The sequence below is a fragment of the Lycorma delicatula genome, chromosome 1 (assembly GCF_047948215.1).
Source record: "Lycorma delicatula isolate Av1 chromosome 1, ASM4794821v1, whole genome shotgun sequence".
Taxonomy (NCBI): domain Eukaryota; kingdom Metazoa; phylum Arthropoda; class Insecta; order Hemiptera; family Fulgoridae; genus Lycorma; species Lycorma delicatula.
Window position 1 is genome coordinate 192,405,025 of NC_134455.1, and position 23,841 is coordinate 192,428,865.

Sequence of the window (23,841 nt, forward strand, 5' to 3'; positions counted from 1 at the left end):
TGTTAAAATGGTACTTATTCATTAATTATATTTTCTTTGCCATTATTTACCAATGTGTATTTTTTTCAAGTGTAAGAAATTTAGAATTTTAACTATTGATTTATAAAATTGACATCGTAATCTAGAAAGTATTTCCTCTATGATCAGTATAATCAGATTTCTGTTTATTGTATTTATAAGTTTGTAAGTGTTCTTGAATGTATTTTTTAAAGTTTATTTTTTTATCATACCGATGTAGAATATTTTACAATTTTGCTCTCCATATTATATTTTATAGTTATCTTTTTTATTATAAATATCAGAATGAGATTATTAATAATTAATTTATTACAATTTTTGTAAAAATGTAGTTTGTTAGTATTATAATTAAAAGAAATGTACAGATAATTTTTTTTTCATTTATTTTAAAGAATAATAATTACTTTTTGTAATAAAAAAATTTACTTTTAGAAATAAAAAAAAAAAAATTCATATTCATTAAATATAGTGAAAAATAATGAAAAAAGTATCCCAAAATTTCTTAAAAATTAGAGAAATAATTTTAAAACAAATCAGTTGAATCCTTTATTTCAGTTAGGTTAGAAAACACAATATAAAATTATTAATTTTTTTAAATGATATTCAATCCAAAAATCAGTGTTCATGTGTAATAGTACAATTTGTATTGTACTATTTTATTCTTAAATGGTCATAGATTATTAATCTGAACTTGATTTAGTTTTGAATATCATGGTATTATATTATCAAAATGACGAACTTTGAATATTTGCTTCTCAATGTTAAAGATTACCTTCAAACTGAAATAATTTTTGGCCTACACTTAGGTGATGCAGCTAATGTCAGTGTATGGATGGCTGATTTATGCTGGTTGTTTTGCTGCCACATTGTCAACTGCTTTAACCAATCTGTTATCAGTACCAAGACTGATTCAGGCACTTGGTGTTGATCGTATTTATCCAGGATTAATTTTCTTCTCTAAAGGGTACGGCAAACATGGAGAACCATATCGTGGTTATGTTCTTACATTCATTGTTTCATCTCTATTTGTACTAATTGGTAAGTTTTTAATTCTAATAATTTTTATTCAAATCTGGCAGTTTCTAGTAATAGTCATGAACATGAGTTTTTATGTACTTCTGTGTTCAATATCCTCATAAAAGCTAACTACTTTAAATGAAGTTTTTGGTATGTCACCTACATGGTAAAAACCTACTAAGGTGGTATCCTTATTCAGAATTAACTTCTGTTATTGTTAGAAGAAATGTGTCATTTCCTCTGTATAAGGGAACTGTAAAAGTAGTTTGAATCATGAAAAAAGATAATATTTTTATTACAGAGGCTTTTGGCTGCATACAATTTTTATATTATGAAAGAGAAATTAAAAGTGGGTAAATTTGCAGATGTTAGATGTTAATGGTTTAACTACTCTTTTGTCTTCGTTTTAAATAACACAATTTTCAGAGTTAATTAAGGTGGAACAGACTCCTCACTAATAACTTCCAGGCCCTATTTTACAGTTAATTTATCACAGTTGTTTAGCATGGATTCCCTGTCCTATACACAGATAACATAAATTGTTTACTTAGTAAAAAAATAAAATTTGTAAATCATCTACACAATAACAAATTTCATTCACTAACTATCAGATATATTAATATTGGACCTTTACAAAGCAGGTATGAGCTAATGTTAAAATCAAAAACGTTTTACTAAACTTCAAAATAATTGGTAAAATGTTTAAATATATCCATCTACAATGCACTTTATGAAGATTAAAGTGTAATTTTGTAGGAGTTACCAGTTGCCAAATATAGATCATATTGTGTAGATTTTTTTGATAATTTATTTGGTAAAGTTGTGCCTATTGTACAGGCATTAAAAATAATTTAATTAATTTTTGTGAGGCTGTCTTGTACAGAACAAAATCCATTTTATTCATGATAAATATGAAAAAAATTAAGATTTTTTAAATTTTTTTTGATTTTTTTTAGATTTAGTTTTAATACATCTCCAGGCTGATTGGCCAGTTAGAATTGCATTTTTATATGGTAGTTGAGGAATACATTTTTGTAATAATGTGAAAAGTGCCAAGCCTGAGTGGGATTTGAACCAGGCAAAGTTGCTACTATTCCACATGTAGGCTAATTGTACATGTGTAGAGATATAAATAATTTTACCATGAATTTAAAAAAATCTTTTAAATAAACAAAAAATAATAGAGCTGGTGATATTGAATTAACAATAGTTTTATAAAATATGAGTGTTATCTCGTACTTCTTCCAAGGAATGTCTGATTGTAGGTAATTATGGATATTCAATTTTGTTATACATATTTTACAAAAAGTTAATCTAATTTCATTTGTGTTACATGGTTAGGCAAAAGAAGTAGATGAATTTTACATTTTTTTAAACACACATTAAAAATAGTTTTCCTCAAATTTCAAAAGAATTGATTTATTTTCAGATAGTTTAGTTTACTGAAATCACAATCATGCAATAACAAAACCTATTTACCCTGACTGTTATTAAATAGAAAGTTGAAAAAATGTTCATCATGTTATTAGTCATTGTCACTCCTTTCTTACTCAAATGGAAATTTTTGTATTGTGAAGAATTAATTATGTTGTGATGATAAAGTTAATATTTTAGGTGAATTCTGCTAACTTATACCTGAGGAAATTTAACATTGTAAGTTCACTTGAATATTTCATGAACCAAATTTCTATGCTGATTTTAAAAATTGGTTCAGTACTAGTTATCTCAGTCAGCATTCAACAATAGTTTTTAATGGATGCAATTTTAAATTAAATTTCAATTGGTTCTGGTAGACATCCAAAAATTTATTATGTTATTAGTTAATTAGTTAAAATATACTGTTCTAATGAAACTTAAGTATGTAAATTATAATGTTTGTTACAATCAAAACTTCTAATATGAGATAGTGAATGTGTTATGTTGTTTTGAGGGTTTTAACATTATCAATATTCTGCGTGTTTACGTATTCATAGAAATTGATTCTCTTTTAATAATATAATTTAATTATTATGCTAATATTATAAATTTTTTACTACTTGAAGAGATACAATATACAAAAAACTAACAATGTTTTCTTTTCTTTTAGCTCAGATTAACATAATTGCTCCTCTTATTTCAAATTTTTATCTAGCATCATATGCTCTTATTAACTTTTGTACATTTCACGCTGGACTCATAGGCCCACTCGGATGGCGGCCTACTTTTAAGGTAAGTAATACAATTATTTCTAATATATTATTTATTTATATATCTAGTAATACAATAATGTCTTTACTTGCCCTAAATTCTAATTATCTATAATTGTTTTGTTTGTAATATATCTTGATTTTATTTGAAAAAAAATTAAAAAATTGAAACCAATCCTAAGTCTTTGCTACTAAAGCCAAATATTATCTGCTTTTACTCACCAAGTTATTCATAATTATATTATCCTGAATTTTTTATTATTATTACTTTTTTGAATATATATTGGCTAAGGCCACAATTTAAAACTAAAAAATCACCTACAGGATCATCAGATGAAAGGATATGTGGAACATTTAAAAACACAAAATTGTACTTAACATAAAAATATTTAAATAAAATACGCATTCTCTTTGGTAATAGACATTACCAAAGAGAAAACCTATGTTCAGCTTTTCACACAAGGGATTGGCAGTCAACCACAACACAAGTCCTTATTTCACTGAAGGCTTATTACAAATTATGTTAGCAATCCGCTGGCATGACAGTAAGCAACTATTGTTTCTTTTTATCATTTTTCAAATCAGCAGCAATATCTTTTTTTAATCCATACCTCTTTGAAATTTCCATACATTGTACACTCTTCAATAGGTGCTTAACAGGTAGTGTTTTGTCACATATGCTAGTCATTGGTCTTTCTTCGTTGATAAGCATGTATAAATTTATTTGAGTGTGACCAATTCTCACTCGTTCAATGTGTGGTCAATGTCACTTATTCTTGATGAGTCAGTTTCTTCACATCTTTCTTCTTTTTATGTGGAGTAATTCTTATTGCATTTAATTTGGGGTTTAATCTTCTCATTCTTTGTTTCTAAAAATGTTGGTTGAATGATTTTTCATATCCGACACTTGAGTAGGGATTATACTCTTGTTGTTTGTTATCAATCTGATGGTTTCATCTGCACTTTCATTTCCTGAGATACTTGCGTGCCCTGGAATCCTTATAAATACACATCACTGCCTTATTTGTTATAACACACAGAATAAACAGGATGTTTGATAAACATCCATTGATCTTCCATTGCAAAATCAACTCATTTTTGATACACATTTAGTGTCTGAGTTGTCTTGTGGCCAACCCTTTTATTTTTATTCTTTTCCATACATTGTAATGCATTACATATGCATACATTGTAATGCATTACATATGCATACATTGTAATGCATTACATTGTAATACATTATTTATTATAATGTCACTCCCATTTAGCTTCCAACTTCAGAGTCGGACACTATGAAAGCGGCAGACAGTGAACAAGGATGGGTATGGATCAGCACTTTGAATAAGTGCTGATTTAGAGGTAGAAACAGTAGACACTCACGACAGGGTTCATCCCAAATCATGCCTCAGAAAGGGGAGAAACTGTCACCTCTTATATTATTTTGGGTGGTCTCTGTGGTTGGGAGATGAGGTTACATCAGAAGAAAGTGGCTTTGAAAGCTCTTTTGGGGGGTTCTGTATCAGTTGCTTTCTTAATAGTTGTATCTGGTAAATTATGTACTTGTGCCAGTACAGTTTATTATGACTGTTATTATGTAGAAACTGATATTAAAATATCAATTTTATTTATGTTTTTAGTAGAGTCAGATGTGCTTTTATTAAATTTATTCCAAATATTTACTGGTGGCTGTAATTGGGCAGATCTTAAAGAATTCTTTTGAGGATGAAGATTTCATTTTGTTATTTATTATTCTCTCAACCATAGGTGCCAAACTTGGCGCAAGGTTTGAGAGCAGCTGATTAATCTACACTAATTTTTGGCGAGAAAGAGGTAGCAATTTCTTCTGTATATGGCATAGTAGGTCCAGGTAATTCAGCTGCTGACAATTTTCCCTGCTTTAAGATAGCTGAGTTTTTGCAGTGTTTTTGGCTCTTGAATTGCAGTTTCCATTCTGTAAATTGGACAATTTCTGGGATGGCAGTTGTGTTTCTGTTTACAACTGACACAAACAGCAATTTTCTGCATGGCTTGCCTTCATGACTTTCTTTACTAGACACACAAATTTGTTGTCTTTCACATCTGACTGCAGTGTGTTCAGAGTATTGGCATTTAAAACATTGGATAAGTTGCGATACGAAAGTTCATGTACGTTTAGACAATCTATGCCAACAAGAACCTTTTTGGGCAAGGATGTCTGTTAAAGCAGAAGGAGGCAGAAAGTTACTGTTTCTTTTTATGCTCATTCTTCAGCATTGAATCACACCTTGACTAGATAATTCTTCTACTCTTTCTTCTTCAGTACACTTAAGTGGATTGTAACACCCAACATCTTTCAACAAATTAATTGTTATCTGGTTGAACAAGTGTGGGAAACTCACCATTCTTCTTTAATACCAGAATTTTTGACATTTGGTCATCATAATTTTAAAATACAGAACATTAAATGTCTTATGTAATTCTTTGACAGGGAAACTAACATAGTTGGTAATCTCCCACCAATCAAGAATGGTCTCATTTTGAGAAATTACCTTTCTCTCTTGCAATCACAAGATATCTGGGTCTGAAAAATACCTACCCTTGACTTTTCAATTCACTTTAGATTCACTCTCAGTCTTTACTTCTCTTCTGTTTCACTTCTGGCTAAACGGCTGGTTCTAAACAAAGGCGTTTATGTACTAGAGCAACTCTTATAAATAAATTGCAAAGAAAACAAAAAAATTTGAAGTAAACAGTATTACATAAAAAAAAAGTTAATATTTATTATATAAATATTATGCAATTAAAATTAATATATAATAATAATAGTAATATATCATTAATATTATTTTAGTAATACATTTTTATGTAATATATAGTAAAATTAAAACTAAACTAATATTAAAATTAAACTAACATATACAGCAAACAAGTTAGTAAAAAGTAAAGTTACATGGTATGGTGTACTTAAATTTTTTTGAGAATGTGATATTCTTTGAAACATGGAAGATGCAGAAAACTAAGTCTCATGTAGATTATTAATATGTAATTTGATTGTTCCTTTTTGATGTGTTTTGCAACAGGGCCTTTGAATGTTTCTTTCTGTTCCTGGTTTCATTAGAAATCTGATAAAATGAATAAGTGGAGTAGGAAAAAATCAAAACATTTTGTTGTAACTGGGTTAAAACATTACCTGAATCCAAAAGTTTCAATAGTTTTGACCTTCTTTTATGTTTAATGTGTACGATTACAGTAATAAATCTTCATTATGAAATAATTATGCCCATTCACTGATGTTTTTTCATAAGTAAGTAAATTTTGGGAACTGTGAATATTTTCTATATACATTAAGTATGTTAGTATGTGGAATTTAACCTTAGCTTTAAAGCTTTTTTTATGTTTATATTTTTATTCTGTTTACAGTACTACAATACTTGGCTTAGTTTGGTTGGTGTTGTCATGTGTGTGGTCATAATGTTCCTTATAAACTGGATTACTTCATTATTGACTTTTACTATATTTTTTGCTTTGTACCTTGTTGTTGTTTACAGAAATCCTCGTAAGTAAACATATACTCATTTCTGCTGCATTATTTTCATTAGATAATAATTGTAGAAATATAAAGAAATTATAAATATAAAATATAAAGAAATATTTTGAAATATGGATGCTTATATATATATAAGCATTATGGAATTATTTAAATTGTGATTTAGTTACATCATAACTATTCAGTTAATATTATATTCATAATTTAATAACATCTCTTTAACTGAATAATTATCGCAGTTTCACAAACTTATAACAGTGTCAAGTGTAAACTTGAAGTGAAATCATATTTTCAGAGAAATAATTGTATAAATTAAAAACATTAATTTTTCTTCATGATTTTGATAAAAATGTTCTTTTTTACATTTTATGAGATTTGTACAATTACATTAGCGTATACATTAGTAAAATTACATTAGTAAAATCATTAGCATTCATTTCACGATTTGATTTTTCATTCCTTCAGCGAGTCACTTAGAATCAATTAATCTCTTCCTGTCTTTATTTACAACAAAATTGTTGTAGTCAGTATTTTATTGTCTTAAATTTTAATCATTAAAACACAACATTTTTAAGTCAATAAAAAAATATTTTATTAGTTAGAGTAAGCAGTATGGCTTAATCTTTCTGTTTGTATTCGTGTAGCTCAATATGTTACTTTATGACCAGGAGTGAGTTTGAACTGTAAGGCTCTTGATTCTTTAGTTTTTCTTTTTTATTTAAGTGTCTGGTTTAGTTTATTTTTATAATTTGAAAATATTTATTTCTAATTAAATTTAAAATACAATAATTGTCATAAAACGCAAATATACTAGAGTCTGGGTTTGGAGAAAATAAAAAAATTAAGTAAAGGTAACAAAAATACAAAATTTGAAATAATTATTATTGAACAATAAGCTACAATTAAAATTTGTACTGAACAATTAAAGCAGGAACAAAAACGTTTATTTAGTTGCTTTATTTAAACGTAATATAAATGAATTAAACTAAATAATTATTTTTATGAACTACATTAAAAGTAGATAAATATTAATAACAAATATGAACGTTAAAAGTGATGACTTTGAAAAAGATATCTCTAATTGTAAAGTAAAAGATAAGAATTTGCAGCAGTGCATTAGAAAAAAACTGCATAAATATGTGGAGCTTCAATTTAAAGTGAATGAAGATTGGATGAACAATTTTAACTGTATAACAAATTTTATTCCATTTTTTGCTGAAAATAAATTAGTTCATAATCTACTTAGAACTTGCTTATGAAAAGAAGATAAAAATTTTTCAACTTTTATAATAAAATATTTGAGTTAATGAGACTAAAATAACTGAAAAATAAATAACAAGAGTGCAGGTAAAATAATGCATCAAATACTGTATATCATTTGACAAAATGTAATTACATTTTGTTATCAATGATAACAATGTATACATCAGTCTACGTCACCTGATAAAAACAAGTGAGTATTTTACTTAAAAAGGAGTATAAATAAAATAAAATAAAGTATTTATGGTTCAGTAACGGTAAATTTTAATCTGAACAAATGAGAAACGTAAATAGTGATAATTCTCCTTTAGTGTTGAAAATGTAATTCAATATAATAATAAAAGAAATCTAAAATTTATTTCTTCAATATTTTACTTTTGCAAGGAAATTAATCTGTGTTTGACTTAGATCTAGTTTTTTCTTATTTTGTTTTTATAAAACAAAATATTTTCATTCATAAAAACATTTTTTGTTGAAAATGTCAGAAATATTTATTGTTAACGAGCTGTAATTTTAATTAGTATTTATTAACAAAAGGTAAATGTATTTTTAGTCATATTTAACTGATGATGGAATTTATTTATTATTTTTTTTTAATACTTTTATAGTCGGTCACATCAACCATTAAAAGTCATTAGCAACTTATCAGTATAATGTAACTAACTGTACCAGTAAATTTTAGTCTTGTACAAACTCAGGTCGACTGCTCTTGAGACATAAAGTAGAAATTAAAAGTAGTAATTCTTATTGGTTATTCTTATACGCTGTAATTGAAAATAAAATTGGTTTTTCTGATGTACATACTATTATGAATATTCTGATATGTGTGCATTTAACTAATTAAAATAAATGCTGTCATGGAATAGAGATCAGTAAAATGTATATAGTATTATTATGTTGCTTATAAATGTGTATAGTAGTAACAACAAATTTAATAGCTTCATTGTCAATTTTTCTTTCACAAATGGAAAATTTGACATTATTGTACTCTGTGAATCTATGAATGTATCTAATCTAATCTCACATTTCTCAATTTGAAATTCTTAATTTTGAAATTTATTATAATATTAATCAAAAAGTGGGGTTGTAGTTTATGTTGTAAAATACATTGCTCTTTTTGTAATACCACAAGTTTATTTACTGATGCTAACTTCTTACTTCAGAATATTACATAAAATAATATACTGATCTTGGTTCTTGCAGTCTATCAATTCTCCAGTGATAAAACTGGATTCTTTATTGATGAATTAAACAAACAATAAGCTGATCTTTCTATGGCAAAACAATATAGTGATCTTAAGACATGTTATCAACACTGATATTTTAAGTTAAAAAAATAATGATGTTGATATTTGTAATTAGATTAATTAAATTCTTGCAAATAAATTTTTCTGTTATATAAATAATTAAACTGTGATAATTTATAATAAAAAATGTATTGATACAAATTATATTTTTGTCAGAATTAATATTAATTTAGAATACTTTGAACTTATAATATTAAAATAACATGTAACAAATGATTACTACTTATCAATAAAATATAACTGCCTCTTATAGAGTAGTATTGTAATGTATAATATTTATTAAAAAAGTATTATATTAATAACCATGATAAAAATAATAATACTAATTTTAACTATGTACGAGTAATTTTTTATTCAATGAAAGTGTTTCGGGCTCAAAAATAGCTTAATCTTATTTATTTGTACCTGCTGAATTCAGAAATCACCATAAAAATGATTGATTAGCTCTTGGTCTGGAGATACAATGACATGTCATTTTTTACCCAATCTACATTTTTAGTTTGGGAGTAACTTTGTTTTTGGAGTTGTCACACTTGTTAAATGACAAAACACAACATTCTCTAGCTGTTGGTAGGTTATAAAAATTATTACTGTTGCTGTGACTGTGAGTTACATATTGCTTGTGTTGTAATTAGTGCAGAATTTATGATTTTCGAGTGCTTTTGAACTGAAAATTTTGTTAAATCAAATTGCCACAAAATGTATAAATTCAGTGAATAATTTTTGTTACATTTTTGGTGAAATAACATTTTCGTCACAGAAATGCAATCTGACACCTATTGTGAAGATTGCCTATCAGCATTAGTTTGATATGAAGGTAGGTAACCAGGATTCGTCATGGGCTCCAGATATATGTTCCAACTTTTGTTCAGTTATACTACGAGAATTGCTGAAAAATAAAAAAACAATCTATGGCTTTTGCTGTGCTTATGGTTTGGTAGGAGTCTACAAACCATACAGATAACTGCTATTTCTGCTTGCCTCCACCTATAAAGGCAGGATTGTCAATGAAGAAAAGAAGAACAGTTCAATACCCTAATTTTCCATCTGCTATTCAATCTATTCCACATTCAGATAGTTTATGAGTTCCAATTCCACCCCAAAATTATGAGTGTGAAGTAGAAAATGAAGACAGTGTGGAACAATAGAACCCAACAAGCCTTCCACATCCCATGACTCTGATTTTGAGGAAAAAGATGATAAACCGTACAGACTGAGTCAAGCGGAATTGAGTGATCTCATTTGAGACCTTGATTTGTCGAAGGAGAAGGTAGAACTTCTTCGGTCAAGGCTACAGCAATAGAATGTTTTCCAACATGATGTCAGGATCTCACAATACAGCAATACAGATATGGTCATAGGGATCTGCTCTCTTTTTTTGAGAAGAAAACCAATCTTGTTGTTTGCTGCGATGTTAATGGCTTGATAAAATGTTTGAATTTGAATCATGATCAAACCGATTGGAAACCATTCATAGACTCCTCCAAGCTTGGTTTGAAAGATGTATTATTTTACAATGGCAACCATCTGTCTTCCTTCTATTCCCATTGGTCATGCAGTTCACATGAAGGAGATGCAAAGATGGCAATTCTCCTAGACATCAAATATGCTGAACACAAGTAGAAAATCTGTGACAATCTAAAAGTCATCGCTATACTCTTAGGAATGCAACTCCACTCACACCTGGACTTTTTCCCTCTTAGTTGTGGAGTTATCAGTGATGAACATGGAGAAAGATTCCATCAGGATATTTCTGTAATGGAACACAGATATCAGGGCCGTTAGAATGAAGCAATGCTTGCAGATTACTGCTAGTCTGTGTGTAGGGATGCTCCAGAACTCACTTACAAGAGGAAAGCCAAAAGACAACGTTCTCATGAAGCCACCACATGATTCTCTTCAGACCCAACCAACTGTCAGGTGTTCTTCCATCAATTAAGAACTCTTAGAATGTAACTGTCATTAAAAAAAATGTCAAATAGACTTTCTCTGTTGTTTGTATATTTAATTAAAATGTATCATTTTCTCTTAATCAGTTAAAATAAAATACTTCCTCCACTTATTGTATACCACAGAAACTAGAGCTAATAAAAATTTTTCTTTGTCATATTTGTTTTTCTCAACCCAAAATTAGTAAGATTTGACTCATGAAGTCAAGGAAACATTAAAAAAAATTCTTTGTTGGGCAGTATTATAAGAACAAAGAGAATGGTCTAATGTTTTGAATATTAATAATTTTGAAAAACTAAATAAAAGTAGAACATAAAAAAATAATCAAATTTATTAGTTGATACATCTATTTTAAAAAATATTTTTTCTAATATTAGAATTAAGCTATTCATTATTTTTAAGATTAACTGTTTATGCTTTCTAATTTTTTTAGAGGTTAACTGGGGCTCATCAACTCAAGCACAGACTTATAAAACTGCACTTATGACTGCATACAAACTTGCAAACAGTACAGAACATGTTAAGAACTATCAACCACAGTTGCTTGTACTATCAGGTCAACCACAAAACCGCCCAGCACTCATTGATTTGGCTTATCTTATAACTAAAAATAACTCCCTGATGGTTTGCGCAGAAATATGTCAGGTTAGTCTGTTGAAAATGCAATCTTCTGAAGCCTTTCTTCTACATTTTGAAACTTAGTTTTCTTTTTTAATCAACACCTAGTCCCATTAACCTTGAGTGTTGTTATGTAATGTTTATCCATACCAATACTTTCCTTTTATATTTTCTGTACTACTACTTATTTTATGTAGGAAATTAGATCATAGACGATCTGCATGGAGGCGATCATTTCCCGGTGCAAATTGTAACTGATGTTACAAGAAAAACATATCCCATCTCTAAAAGATGGTTATTTGATAAGGCAGACTGGACGAGCTTCACAGCTAGAACGATACTCCCAGAAACAACTGGAGTTATCGGAGACGATGTCGACGCCATAACAAATGCAATAATTCAGTCGGCATCGAGATATATTCCCAAAACATCTGGGAAACTTACAAAGAAACCCGTTCCATGGTGGAACGATGAAATAAGTGAAGCTATAAAAAGAAAGAAAAGGGCGTATAACGCCTTTAAGAAGCGTCCTAGTATAGAAAATCTTGTTGCCTTTAAGAAATACAGGGCGTATGCAAAACGTCTTATGATAGATTCGAAAAAATGATCCTGGCAGCAATACGTGTCATCCATCGACAAAACTACTAGTGCATCAGATGTTTGGTGGAAAGTGAAGGCGATTTGTGGGCGTAATGATTTTGCTCCCATAACTAGCCTTCAAGATGAAGATGAAATAAAAGATACTCCATATGAAATTGCAGAGCTGTTATCCAATCACTTCGAAAAGGCCAGCAAAACGGCCAACTACGAGGAAGGTTTTCGAACCAAAAAAGAAGAACTCGAAGGTCTACTAAATTTTAGAACTGAGTATAATTACTCATATAATGTACCATTTAAAATGGAAGAATTCGCGAAAGCGTTGGAAAAATCAGGTAACACAGCTGCTGGTCCGGATGAAATCCACTATGATATGATCAGGCAGCTGAATACCACTGCAAAGCGTAGATTATTAGAACTTTATAATAAAATATGGCGGGATGGAACGTACCCGCAGCAGTGGAAAAAAGCTCATGTTGTTCCAGTACCAAAGAAAAATAAAAATTTAACAGACCCCAATAGCTACCGTCCTATTTCTCTGACGTGTGCTATGGGGAAAATATTGGAAAAAATGATTAATAATCGACTCGTCTGGGTTTTGGAAAAAGAAAACCTGATATCACCGTATCAAGCAGGTTTTCGGCAGTACCATTCTACCACTGATCAAATGATCAGCTTAGAGGACATTATATATAACAGCTTTATTAAAAGGAAACATTGTGTCGGAGTCTTCTTTGATCTTCAGAAGGCTTTTGATATGACCTGGCGTCATGGTATAATGCTCCAGATACATGAATGGGGCATTCGTGGCAATCTGCCTATATTGCTCAGCAACTACATGAATGACCGTACCTTCCAAGTACGCGTCAACAATAAATATTCATGTGAAAGAATCTTGGAAAATGGCATACCGCAAGGTTCCCGTTGAGCGGTACCTTGTTTACCATTGCCATTAATAAATTGATATTAGCCATTCCAGTAGAAATCAGCAAAAGCGTCTATGTTGATGATCTGGCAATCGTATATGCCAGCAACAAGACTGCTATGGTGAGGTACAAATTGCAACGAGCGATCAGTGCTCTAAATGAAGTTGCAAAGAATAATGGATTCCAATTCTCACCAGAAAAAACGTGCTGTGTACACTTTTGTAGGAAGAGAATTCCTCATCAAAGTCCTGCGTTGACAATTGATGGTAATCCAATACAATATAAAGACAGCGTAAGGTATTTAGGACTAGTATTGGATAAATCCCTTACATGGGGATTACATATAAAGGACTTGAGTGATAGATGCAAAAGAGCCCTAAACATTATAAAATGTTTATCGAACTTAAATTGGGACTCAGAAAAAGAGACATTATTGAGATTGTATAAAGCATTGGTTCAATCTAAACCAGACTACGGATGTATCGTATATTCATCCGCTAGAAAGTCGCACTTAAGAAAGTTAGATGTAGTTCATAATAGCGGAATAAGATACGCAACAGGTGCTTTCCGCACAAGTCCGGCGGCTAGTCTGATGTCTGAAGCCGGAATAATGCCACTACATTATAGAAGAGAGATCCTCTTGTTAAGATATGCAGCAAATATATGGGCTTTCCCTGCTCATATAAATAATAAATTGTTTACGAATCATCCCAAGGCTGCATTATACGAACGTCGTGCTACCTATTCCAGACCAGCCGGAATTAGGTACCACGAATTAAGAAATAAATATGAAGTTGCCATTCCAGATACATTGGCAATTTCTACTAGAGAAATACCGCCATGGCTCTTGCCAGCGGTTAATACAAGTTTGGATCTCTCTCAAGGAGAAATAAAAAATAAACCAGCAGTGATCATCCAGCAGGAATTTTTGGCAACCGTCAGTAGTTACGAAGAACATATTAAAATTTATACTGACGGTTCTAAAACCGAACATGGTGTTGGATGCTCGATATATGTAAATGAAGAAGCCCACTTTTGGAGACTGCGAGATGTGGCCAGTGTCTACACGGCAGAACTCACTGCAATTCAGCAAGCTCTTCGCTACACTGAACACTATTGCGAAGAGAGAGTGCTAATATGTTCCGATTCATTAAGTGCACTCGTCGCAATTCGGAACAAGAACATTAAGGATGTCCTAATTGCAAACATCCTGTCCATTTTATACGTACTAAAACAACGAGGACAGCGATGCGTATTTGTATGGACTCCGGGGCATGCTGGTATTACAGGTAATGAGATCGCCGACGAAGCTGCCAGAAAGGCAACAGTCTGCGATGTTTTGGATGCATTTCCTGTAAGAGTGGCAGATGTTAAAAACCGTCTAACAAACATAGTAAAAAACAAGTGGAATGCTGAATGGAGGAGATTAAATACAAAATTAAACACAATAAAATCTTCTCCTTATAAATGGAAAAGCGACTATAAGTTGACTCGCCGTGAACAAGTAGCGGTGACCAGACTTAGAATCGGTCATACGCGATTAACAAATTTATATTTGTTAACCGGCGAAGTGAGACCAATGTGCGGTGTTTGTAATAAAACACTGACAATCAAGCATCTTATAGAAGAGTGTACCATATATGAGGACTTCAGAAAGAGGTTGCGTTTTAGAAATAATATTACTGCTGATCTGGATAATGGAAATTAAGAAAATATAGTTGCATTTTTACACGCCAGTGGACTTCTTAAAAGTCTATAAAAATGAAAGTTTAAAGCTGTGACAAAAGAAACTCTAAGCGGTAGCTTATATATATATATATATATATAAAGAAAAAATGGTATTGATAAGTTTAATTTTAATTTTAAATGTATGCATATATACATAAGTGAGTCTCGAAACGTGGCACGTATAGTGACGGGAGGTAGCCCTCTTGCCTAGGCCATTTTGGCTCACCTGCATTCAAGAGCATTGAGTCGGGGTGTGTCCGATGATGGCATGGGGGACCCTCAAGGGTGGATTGAGGGCGTGTGAGGCTGTGGGTGTACGCTGTGCATGCCTATAGCCTGTTTATAAGAAGGATTCAACTGCCACGGCACCCTGGCGCGACTGATATACTGCTCAACGGCGGTTCTGGTCGCCCCGAGGGTGCTTAAACAAACTATAAATGAGACTCGTAGAAGAAAGAAAGAAAGATATGGTAGGATAAGTTTTAATTTTAATTTAATGGTCTTTTGGGAACCTATCTCAAATTTTAATATTGGGGCCCTTTACACCCGATAAGTGTTTTGTGATTGTCCTTGTCTTTATGTCTTAAATGTTTTGTGTAGTTTGTGCTTTTAAATAAAATGTAAGGGCCCTTTACACCCTTACATATGACGATCCAGATGGTGATAGTAGTTTCTTTTAAAGATTGTGACGAGGGCTAATGACCTTAGCAGTCGATGACCATAAAAATTCAGAAAAAAAAAAATAATAATGAAGTAGAGTACTTTTAAAAAAATATATACATAAATTTATGAACCCTCATATTACTTGTAATAATGATATTTACTTAAGTTGGTAGCACTGATAAATAGCTTTTATAGTAAATTTTATATTATTTCACTATCCTCATGGCCATCATGGTTAAAACAGTCTTATTACACTTGACAACAAAATTTTTCTTTTTGCTTGTTATAATAATGTTAATAGTTTGAATCTTATAATAGATTTGCTGCTGATTACAAATATGTAAGTCGTTTCTTTTTATCAGGGCAAAGGTTTATTTGTAATTATTACTTTTTGTTGTAAGATAAAAGTATTGGGATGGTCATACAACAATATAGAATGATCATAAATTATTCAGCACATATTAGGTTTTAATAAAAAAATAACAAATTAATCTACTTACGTGAATGTTTTATTGTTGAACAGGGACTTTTAAACATTTTTGTTTACAACACTTATTAACTTCAAACAAGTTCCAAATGAGCACCTTTTGTGAAAAGTAAAATGTCTTCAATTTTAAGATACTGAATTTCACACCACACATTGCAAAGAATATCTGGAGTTGTTCCTATAATTACCACCTTTGATTTTTCTTTTTGATGTTGACAACCTTCATTGTGTATACCCTGTCTTTGTCAAACCCCAAAGAAAGAAATCGAGTGGTGTAAGTAAAGGGGATCAAGGTGGTTAGGGATTTGGTCCATTACATCCAATCCAATGTATGCAAATTTTTCATCTACGTAGGTAGTCCTAACATGAAAACCCCACAGTGGTAGCTCACCGTCTTGTGAGTAAATGTTGGGTTGCTGTTGTTCAATTTGTGCTACTACATACTCCTGCAACATGTCTAAATAACTAGAACTAGCAACTGTTGGCTCAGCGAGAAGAATGGTCTGATTACTTCATAAGCAGTCAATGTCCACAATATATTAATTTTTGAGCCAGCACATTGTGTTTGTCGAACAACATGAGGGCTCTCACTACCACAAATCCAACAATTATGATGGTAACGTGACCTGAAACATGGAAAGTAGCTTTATCAGAGAAGATTGTTTAAAGATTTAAAGATTGTATCAAAAGTGTTAATGGTAAAATTGTAATGGTATGGTATGGTATGGTTGTAATTTGCTGCTGATTACAAATATGTAAGTCGTTTCTTTTTATCAGGGCAAAGGTTTATTTGTAATTATTACTTTTTGTAATGGTATTATTTCACTATGGTATAATAATGTTAATAGTTTATAATAATGTTTAAAATCATCATCTTCATTTACATGCACCAACTGAATTCTGAATACATGAACTTTTAGTTGTTTGTGTAGAATATTTACCATTGTTGATTGTGGTATTCCAAGTTTTAAATTTGCACCACAAGTTGATTTACCTGGGCTTCACTGAAAAATTTCTCTTCAATATACAATTTCCTTGTAGACGGCAGATCTGCTAGCACCTTTTTTATATACTACGCTTCTCATATCCTTAAACTGCAATACCATGTTTAATATAATTTTTATTAGGAAGATCACCGTACTCTAAATGGAAATGCTTATAAACAGTAATAACAAATCCACTTTCACGAAACCACAGTATACACATTAGCGCACATTAGTTTCTCTTGCATGATAGCCATGATCAACTGATGATCTCCCCTGTTGTAACATCACGCCAGCATGTTAATTCACTAATGTTTGAAAAAATTAATGCGTGCTACATCGCTTTTTTCATTTTTTATTAACCCCGCTAAAATGTACTGAATAATTTATGTTCACTCTGTATTATACATGCCTAAAATCTGCTCCTTTTGGATTTTATGGTTTAGTTTGCTGTAGGTACATTAATCTTGAGATTCCAGCAGTAGTTAACCAGCATTCTTGTGTTCCATTTTTCCTGGTAGCATGTTTCAATGGTGGGTATTTCCTAGTGAAAGCATTCTCCATGTTTGTCACACACAGCGCCAAGATTTATAGGGAAAAAATCCAAATGAGAATCCAAGAAGTAAATCTTTAGTGACATATTACATTCAAGTGCTTTATAGTTTTTAAAGCTCAGTTATAAGATCTTTGTAGTTATCTGCATTATGATTTCCAAGAAAGTTGTTTACAAATTTTTAATGATTTCCTCCCAGTAACCTCACAGTCATTTAAACTGTCTTCAAATTCAGTGTTATTCATTAGTTTTTTTATTTATGGTGTAACAAATGCACCTTTCTTTATCTCAGGATCACTAATTAGGGAACTTGATTTTAGAAAGTGAAATCCAGTCCCACCATTACTTTAACAAGATTTTTACAAAAATCTTGTTAAAGATTTTTAACAAGTGTAGTGGTAGAAGATAAACTTTTCCAGATTTTATTAGTAATGGTCTCACAATGTTCTTTTCCCTTTCAGTCAGTGTTTCTTTTTGGCCACTCTTTTTTAACATAATAATTCTTCCTATCTCTGCTGTCCCATTAACACAAGAAGAAACAAAATTTAGTGACTAACAGTGCCGTCACTTTCAGGTTTCTGCAAATACGCCATAAATGTTTCCCATACTGAATCATATCCAACACAAGTTTCATTATTTCATTTGACCCTTTCATGTGAACTGCATGATTTAAAAGGATTATGGAATATTATTTCCAACGTGAAGAATGACTACTTTCAAATTATGCTTTGAAGAGTCTGTTAAAATATGCTGTTCATCAGGATGGAGCATATATCCCAAAGCTTCTAGTGAAGATTCCCCATCATTACAGTAAACTAAGTCCTCATCCTGGAAGAAGAAACGTTCAGATCCACACATTCTAATTTACCTGATGCAGAAAGCACTTATTTTAATATTGTGTTGTAAAAGATCTCATCCTTTCAGTTGTGATGTGAAAATTTCTGCTTGAATCTTGGATAAATTTAGATTGTAATGAGATCATTTAATTCTAATTGATTAATTAAGTGTGGTTCAGTTTTTGCATTTTCTAAAAAGTCTGAGTCTCCCCTTTATTCATCATTTGATGTTATATTAAATTTTGACTGTTTATTGAAATTTGTTTGTCCAATAATATAATTCTCTGAAGATGGTAAATTCATTGAAAAACATTTAAGATAATAATCTTAATTATACAGAGTAAGCAACATAAAACCGATCCCATAACGTAACCACTGCAGAACCAGTAAGTTATGTTGGAATGAAATTTTACGAATGACATGGATAAATTAAATAAGAAAAACATAATACATAATTTAAAAGTTGCATTTATTTACCTTGTTGTTAACAAAAGATGTTCAAAATGAACATCCTGGGCATCGATGTATTTTTTTGCTCGACTGATCATATTGAGAGTTGTCTGATGCAAAATGTTGTTGTCATTTGTGTTGAATGTTCACCTTCAGTTCATCAATATTGTGGGATTAGGTACATAAACTCTCTCCTTTAAGTAGCCCCAAAGGAAAAAGTTGCAAGTAGACAACTCTATTTGTCCACTAACAATGTTTTTGAGAAGTCAGTTGCAATAATCAAGTCGTTTCGGTTTGTCTGTCTCATTCAGTTGTAACGCGGTATGGATTCAATTTTAATTTATGAAGAATTTTATGACAAGGTGTGTATTTAACACCAGATTGTTGGGATAACTTGCATAGTGATTTTTTTAGACTAGTAGTAATTATTCTTTCAATACTGGCAATGGCCTATGGAGTCCTAACAGAAGATTGCCTATTTTGTACACCATTTTTTAACTAAATTGTGTTATGCTACCCTTTGCTGGAATACAGGCATTCGGAAATTTTTCTATGAATACTCAATGTGATTCTTCAAACGTTCCAGAACGAATATAGGCCTCAACTATAGCTATCCTCTCCTGGATTTTACCCAAACACAACTGCACTCACAATACTGCGACAAGTAACTACCACAAATGGCAGCAACAATCAGTGGTAACATATACATCACTAGTTGCGCTAGTTGTGTGAGAGTCTTTCATAAATAGTGTTGGGTAGCAGTTTCATTATGGGTTCAGCCATATGTTGCTTGCTCTGTATAATAATAATAATAATAATAATAATCTTTAAATGTAAAATTTTTTTTATTAAGTGTCATCTTAAACAGTTCATTTATATTGTATTAATGTAGGTGCAACATTAATAAATTTTATCAGAAAGTATTAATATTTATTACAAATTACTTAAAAAAAGTTTTAATCTTATGCTTATTTCTCTTTAAAAGAGTTTCTTCAGTAAACCTGTAATATTAATTTAAAGGTATTAGAAAAAAATTTATGAGTAGTTACATTTTTGTTACATCCATCAGTCTGTTGCATTGCACAAGAATCTTAATATGTATGTATATATGAGCATGTGCACATAAACACACTCAGACTCACATATTTCTATTTGTATACAAAGTATGTATGAGGGCAAGTCAAAAATTATATACACTTTTCATTCTACAGTTTATTTACAGAAAGGTAGGGATTCAATATATACATTATTTTTCTACAGTCACCTCCCTTGTTAATGAACTTGGTCCAGTGGTCCTCAAGCTTGCTTCCTTCCAAGAAGATATTCGGTTGGTCATGAAGCCACCTTTTGCACTGCTTCTGCACATCTAAGTCTATGGAAAATCTATGACCTTGGAAAGTATTCTTTAGCAGTCCAAATGGATGAAAGTCGGAGGGAACAATATCTGAGATGTAGGGAAGGTGTTCCCATACCCCAAAATTCAACTTGTTATGGTTTGATTGGTGTTGCAACAAATTTGTCATAAAGGCAGACATTATCACACAATAAAACTTTCTGCAACAGACTCTATGGAGTTCAAGCTTGTTGTGGATGATTTGATGGACAGAACCAATGACTGTTCAAAGAAGATGCTATCTTACCAACAGTAAATTGCCTATTTGGCACAACCATCTCTTGAGCTTGCTGAATCTAGTCGTCTGTGGTAAAGGTTAACAGATGTCTTGTACCCTCTTCATGTATCACACTTGTTCAGCAACCTTTTAACTTCTCGATCCATGAAAATCACTTTTACATGATAAAGTACTGCCCTCATATTGTGATAAAAGTCTACAAGAATCTCATCCTCTTTCATACCCTGCGACCACAGAAATTGGATCACTGTTTGTTTTCCTTGGTGCAAACTGTTAGTGGAGTGAACACATTTATACTGCAATAGTCAGAAGGCAAATGACACGATCGGGATCAATTTTGCACATGTGACTGTAGCCATACCAACTCTAAGCAGGCATGCACAGAAGGCAGTATGACAATGTTGAAAGTATGTTTTGGAAGAAGTGTAGATACTTTTGACTCGCCCTCATATATTTTTTGTGAGGGTATGCTATAAGTATACACTCACATGTATACTTTATATACATAGTTCTAATTTTTCTATGCATAGTTCTAAGCATAGCATCTTTCTATGCATAGTTCTAAATGACATTCTGGCTGTCATATTATAAAGAGATTTAAATAAAGAGTAATGCTTAACAGGGGCACAGATATAAATCATTTAATACATTTCAAAATTTTACCTTAAAAACATCCCTTATCAAAAAATCTATCTCAAGGGAATTATTCAAATGAAATTCATGATTTAGCCAGGAGTTTTTCGAAAAGGAGGTCAAAACACTAAAGATCTACTGGTACCTCTCAGAGCATTAAAACTCAGGCTAGCTAAAGTGTTGGTCATCAACTTTGCCCTCTAAACACCTAGTAAGAATAAGACAAAAAAAGTAAAATAAAAATAAGCACATAAATTGGCACATGGTATGAAGTGAACCAAATTTAAACAAACATTTGAATTAAATCATAATTATAATTTCCTGTGATTATATGAAAGTTTTTTTTAAGTACCTTTTTAATTAACTTTATATAATAAAGGTAATCAACATAGAGATCATAAAAAGAAATAATAACTTTGAATGAATACTACTCCCGAAGGATGAATTAATAATTACTTTATGCAAGCTTAATATCAAATGTTTAATAATTATAACCTTCTGTTTTATTTAGAACAGTAACTTTTTTTAATAACTCCTATGTTTTGGTAAAATAAATTTGTGATTACTTAAATTTTTCTTTTTACAGGCTCGTTTATCTCATAAAACAAGATTGGCCAGAACAAGACAAGGCATGTCATGGCTTTCAGTGCGGAAGATTAAAAGTTTTTTTACAATACTAGATGGTCTCAAATTTGAATTAGGAGCTCGTGGAGTAATGCAAGCAGCTGGTGTAGGCAGGATGAGACCTAATGTTCTAATGCTTGGTTATAAAAATAATTGGCCAAGTTGTACTAGGGAAGAACTCCAAGCATACTTCAATGTAATGCAGTAAGTTACTGATGTGTCTACTTATGACTGGTTTGAAGTGAATTTGTTAGAGTAATCTATTGCTAGTTTCAAACTGTTCTTTATTAATAGAATTTTCAGTTGTGAAACATTTTGGTTTGTTACTACTATGTTGTTTTGTTGTGTAGTATTATTTGTTATTTAAATGGCCAATACTTATGTTATAATTAAAAATAATTTTAGGGATTTACTATCAAAAAAAACATTTTAACTTCCTGAATTCCTGTTTTATGATTCTGTTGTTAAAATCAGATATTTAATTGTCTTTTTATATCATTATTCTCAGACTGCTTCTGTCGAATTACTGCTTTACTGAGTTCAGAATCCTTGTTTCTGCCATCTGAATGTGACTTGAGATTTTGGAAGTTAACATTCAGATTTCCCCACAATACAGCCAAAAGAAATGAACAAGATTTTATAAAATTTCAGTAAAGTAACTTTTTTTTAATGCTTTTTTCAAAGTGACATGGAAATTGTTGCAAACATCCTCCATGAACTCTTTAAAATTTATAACTTAATCTACTTGAAGTATTTGAAATTTTTTAACAAAAGAGCTTGAAAATATAGACAAATTGAATTAATGTTTCTTTAAAATGAATTTAAAAAAAAATAGAAGGAGCCTGGAAATACCACTGATTTTGATTGCATAATTTATATATCAAAATTAATATCATACAACCTAATCTAATTCAAATGTTGCCCTTCTCAATATATACTTATTGTTTGCTACAATAATTTGGGTGCCCACATAAATTTGTTAGAATTCCATTCTCTAAACCATGCTGCCAACTTTTATCACTTTTCCTCAACACTGAAAAGTTATATGAATATAAGAATCTTTCTGTATTTTTATGTTTTGTGTATGTGTATGTGCGCGCGTGTGTATATATATATATACACATATATATATATACACATGTGCAGAACACATACATATATATATATATATATAATCACACATACGTATATATATATATATATATACAGACACACACACACACACACACACACACACACACACACACACACACACACACATTATCTAGGTTGTTGTTAATGTTGGTGATTTTATAATATGTTCATGATACTATTTCATAAGATTTTTATTCATTAACAGTGTTTCTGTTTGAAGCTGCATCTTATTCATACAATGTAGAACTTTTTAAATTAGAACTGTAATGTTATATATTTTCTGGAGTATTGTGTTTGGTGATCGTATGACATGTTTTTTTACTTTGTCCTGATAACTACATTTTATTAAACATTGTTAAATGTATGAGCTATATTTTAACCTTTACTTTTGTTTGCTGGTAAGTGTAAAATACTTTTCATTGTGGTATCCTGTTTTATCTTCGGTCTTCCATTTGCAGAACAAATAAAACTATTTAAAAGTATAATATTAGTAAAATTAAGATGATAGTGTAAATTTAGTTCTATTTTTCATTAAAATATTTTATTTTCATTATTAATTACCATAAACAGTGCTGTTGATAATTAATAGTATGTTAAATTTAATCTCTCTTTAATTAGATTAAGGTTACATTATTCCTATTATCTAAAATGTTTGATTTTAGTCGGAAATTTGTTCTTAATTGAAAAACATAATGTAACTAGAAAACAAGTTAA

General features: G+C 30.7%; 1 protein-coding gene across 2 annotated transcripts in view; it reads left to right on the forward strand.

The window, feature by feature from the left end:
- The window catches only part of NKCC (sodium potassium chloride cotransporter), a 143,086-nt gene that overhangs the window by 90,289 nt on the left and 28,956 nt on the right, over window positions 1-23,841 (forward strand). For both annotated transcript variants that reach the window (XM_075369427.1, XM_075369417.1), the window contains 5 exons: window positions 825-1,056; window positions 3,122-3,243; window positions 6,621-6,756; window positions 11,698-11,909; window positions 21,956-22,197. In XM_075369427.1, coding sequence (XP_075225542.1) covers window positions 825-1,056; window positions 3,122-3,243; window positions 6,621-6,756; window positions 11,698-11,909; window positions 21,956-22,197 — 944 coding nt within the window. The remainder of the gene's footprint in view (window positions 1-824; window positions 1,057-3,121; window positions 3,244-6,620; window positions 6,757-11,697; window positions 11,910-21,955; window positions 22,198-23,841) is intronic.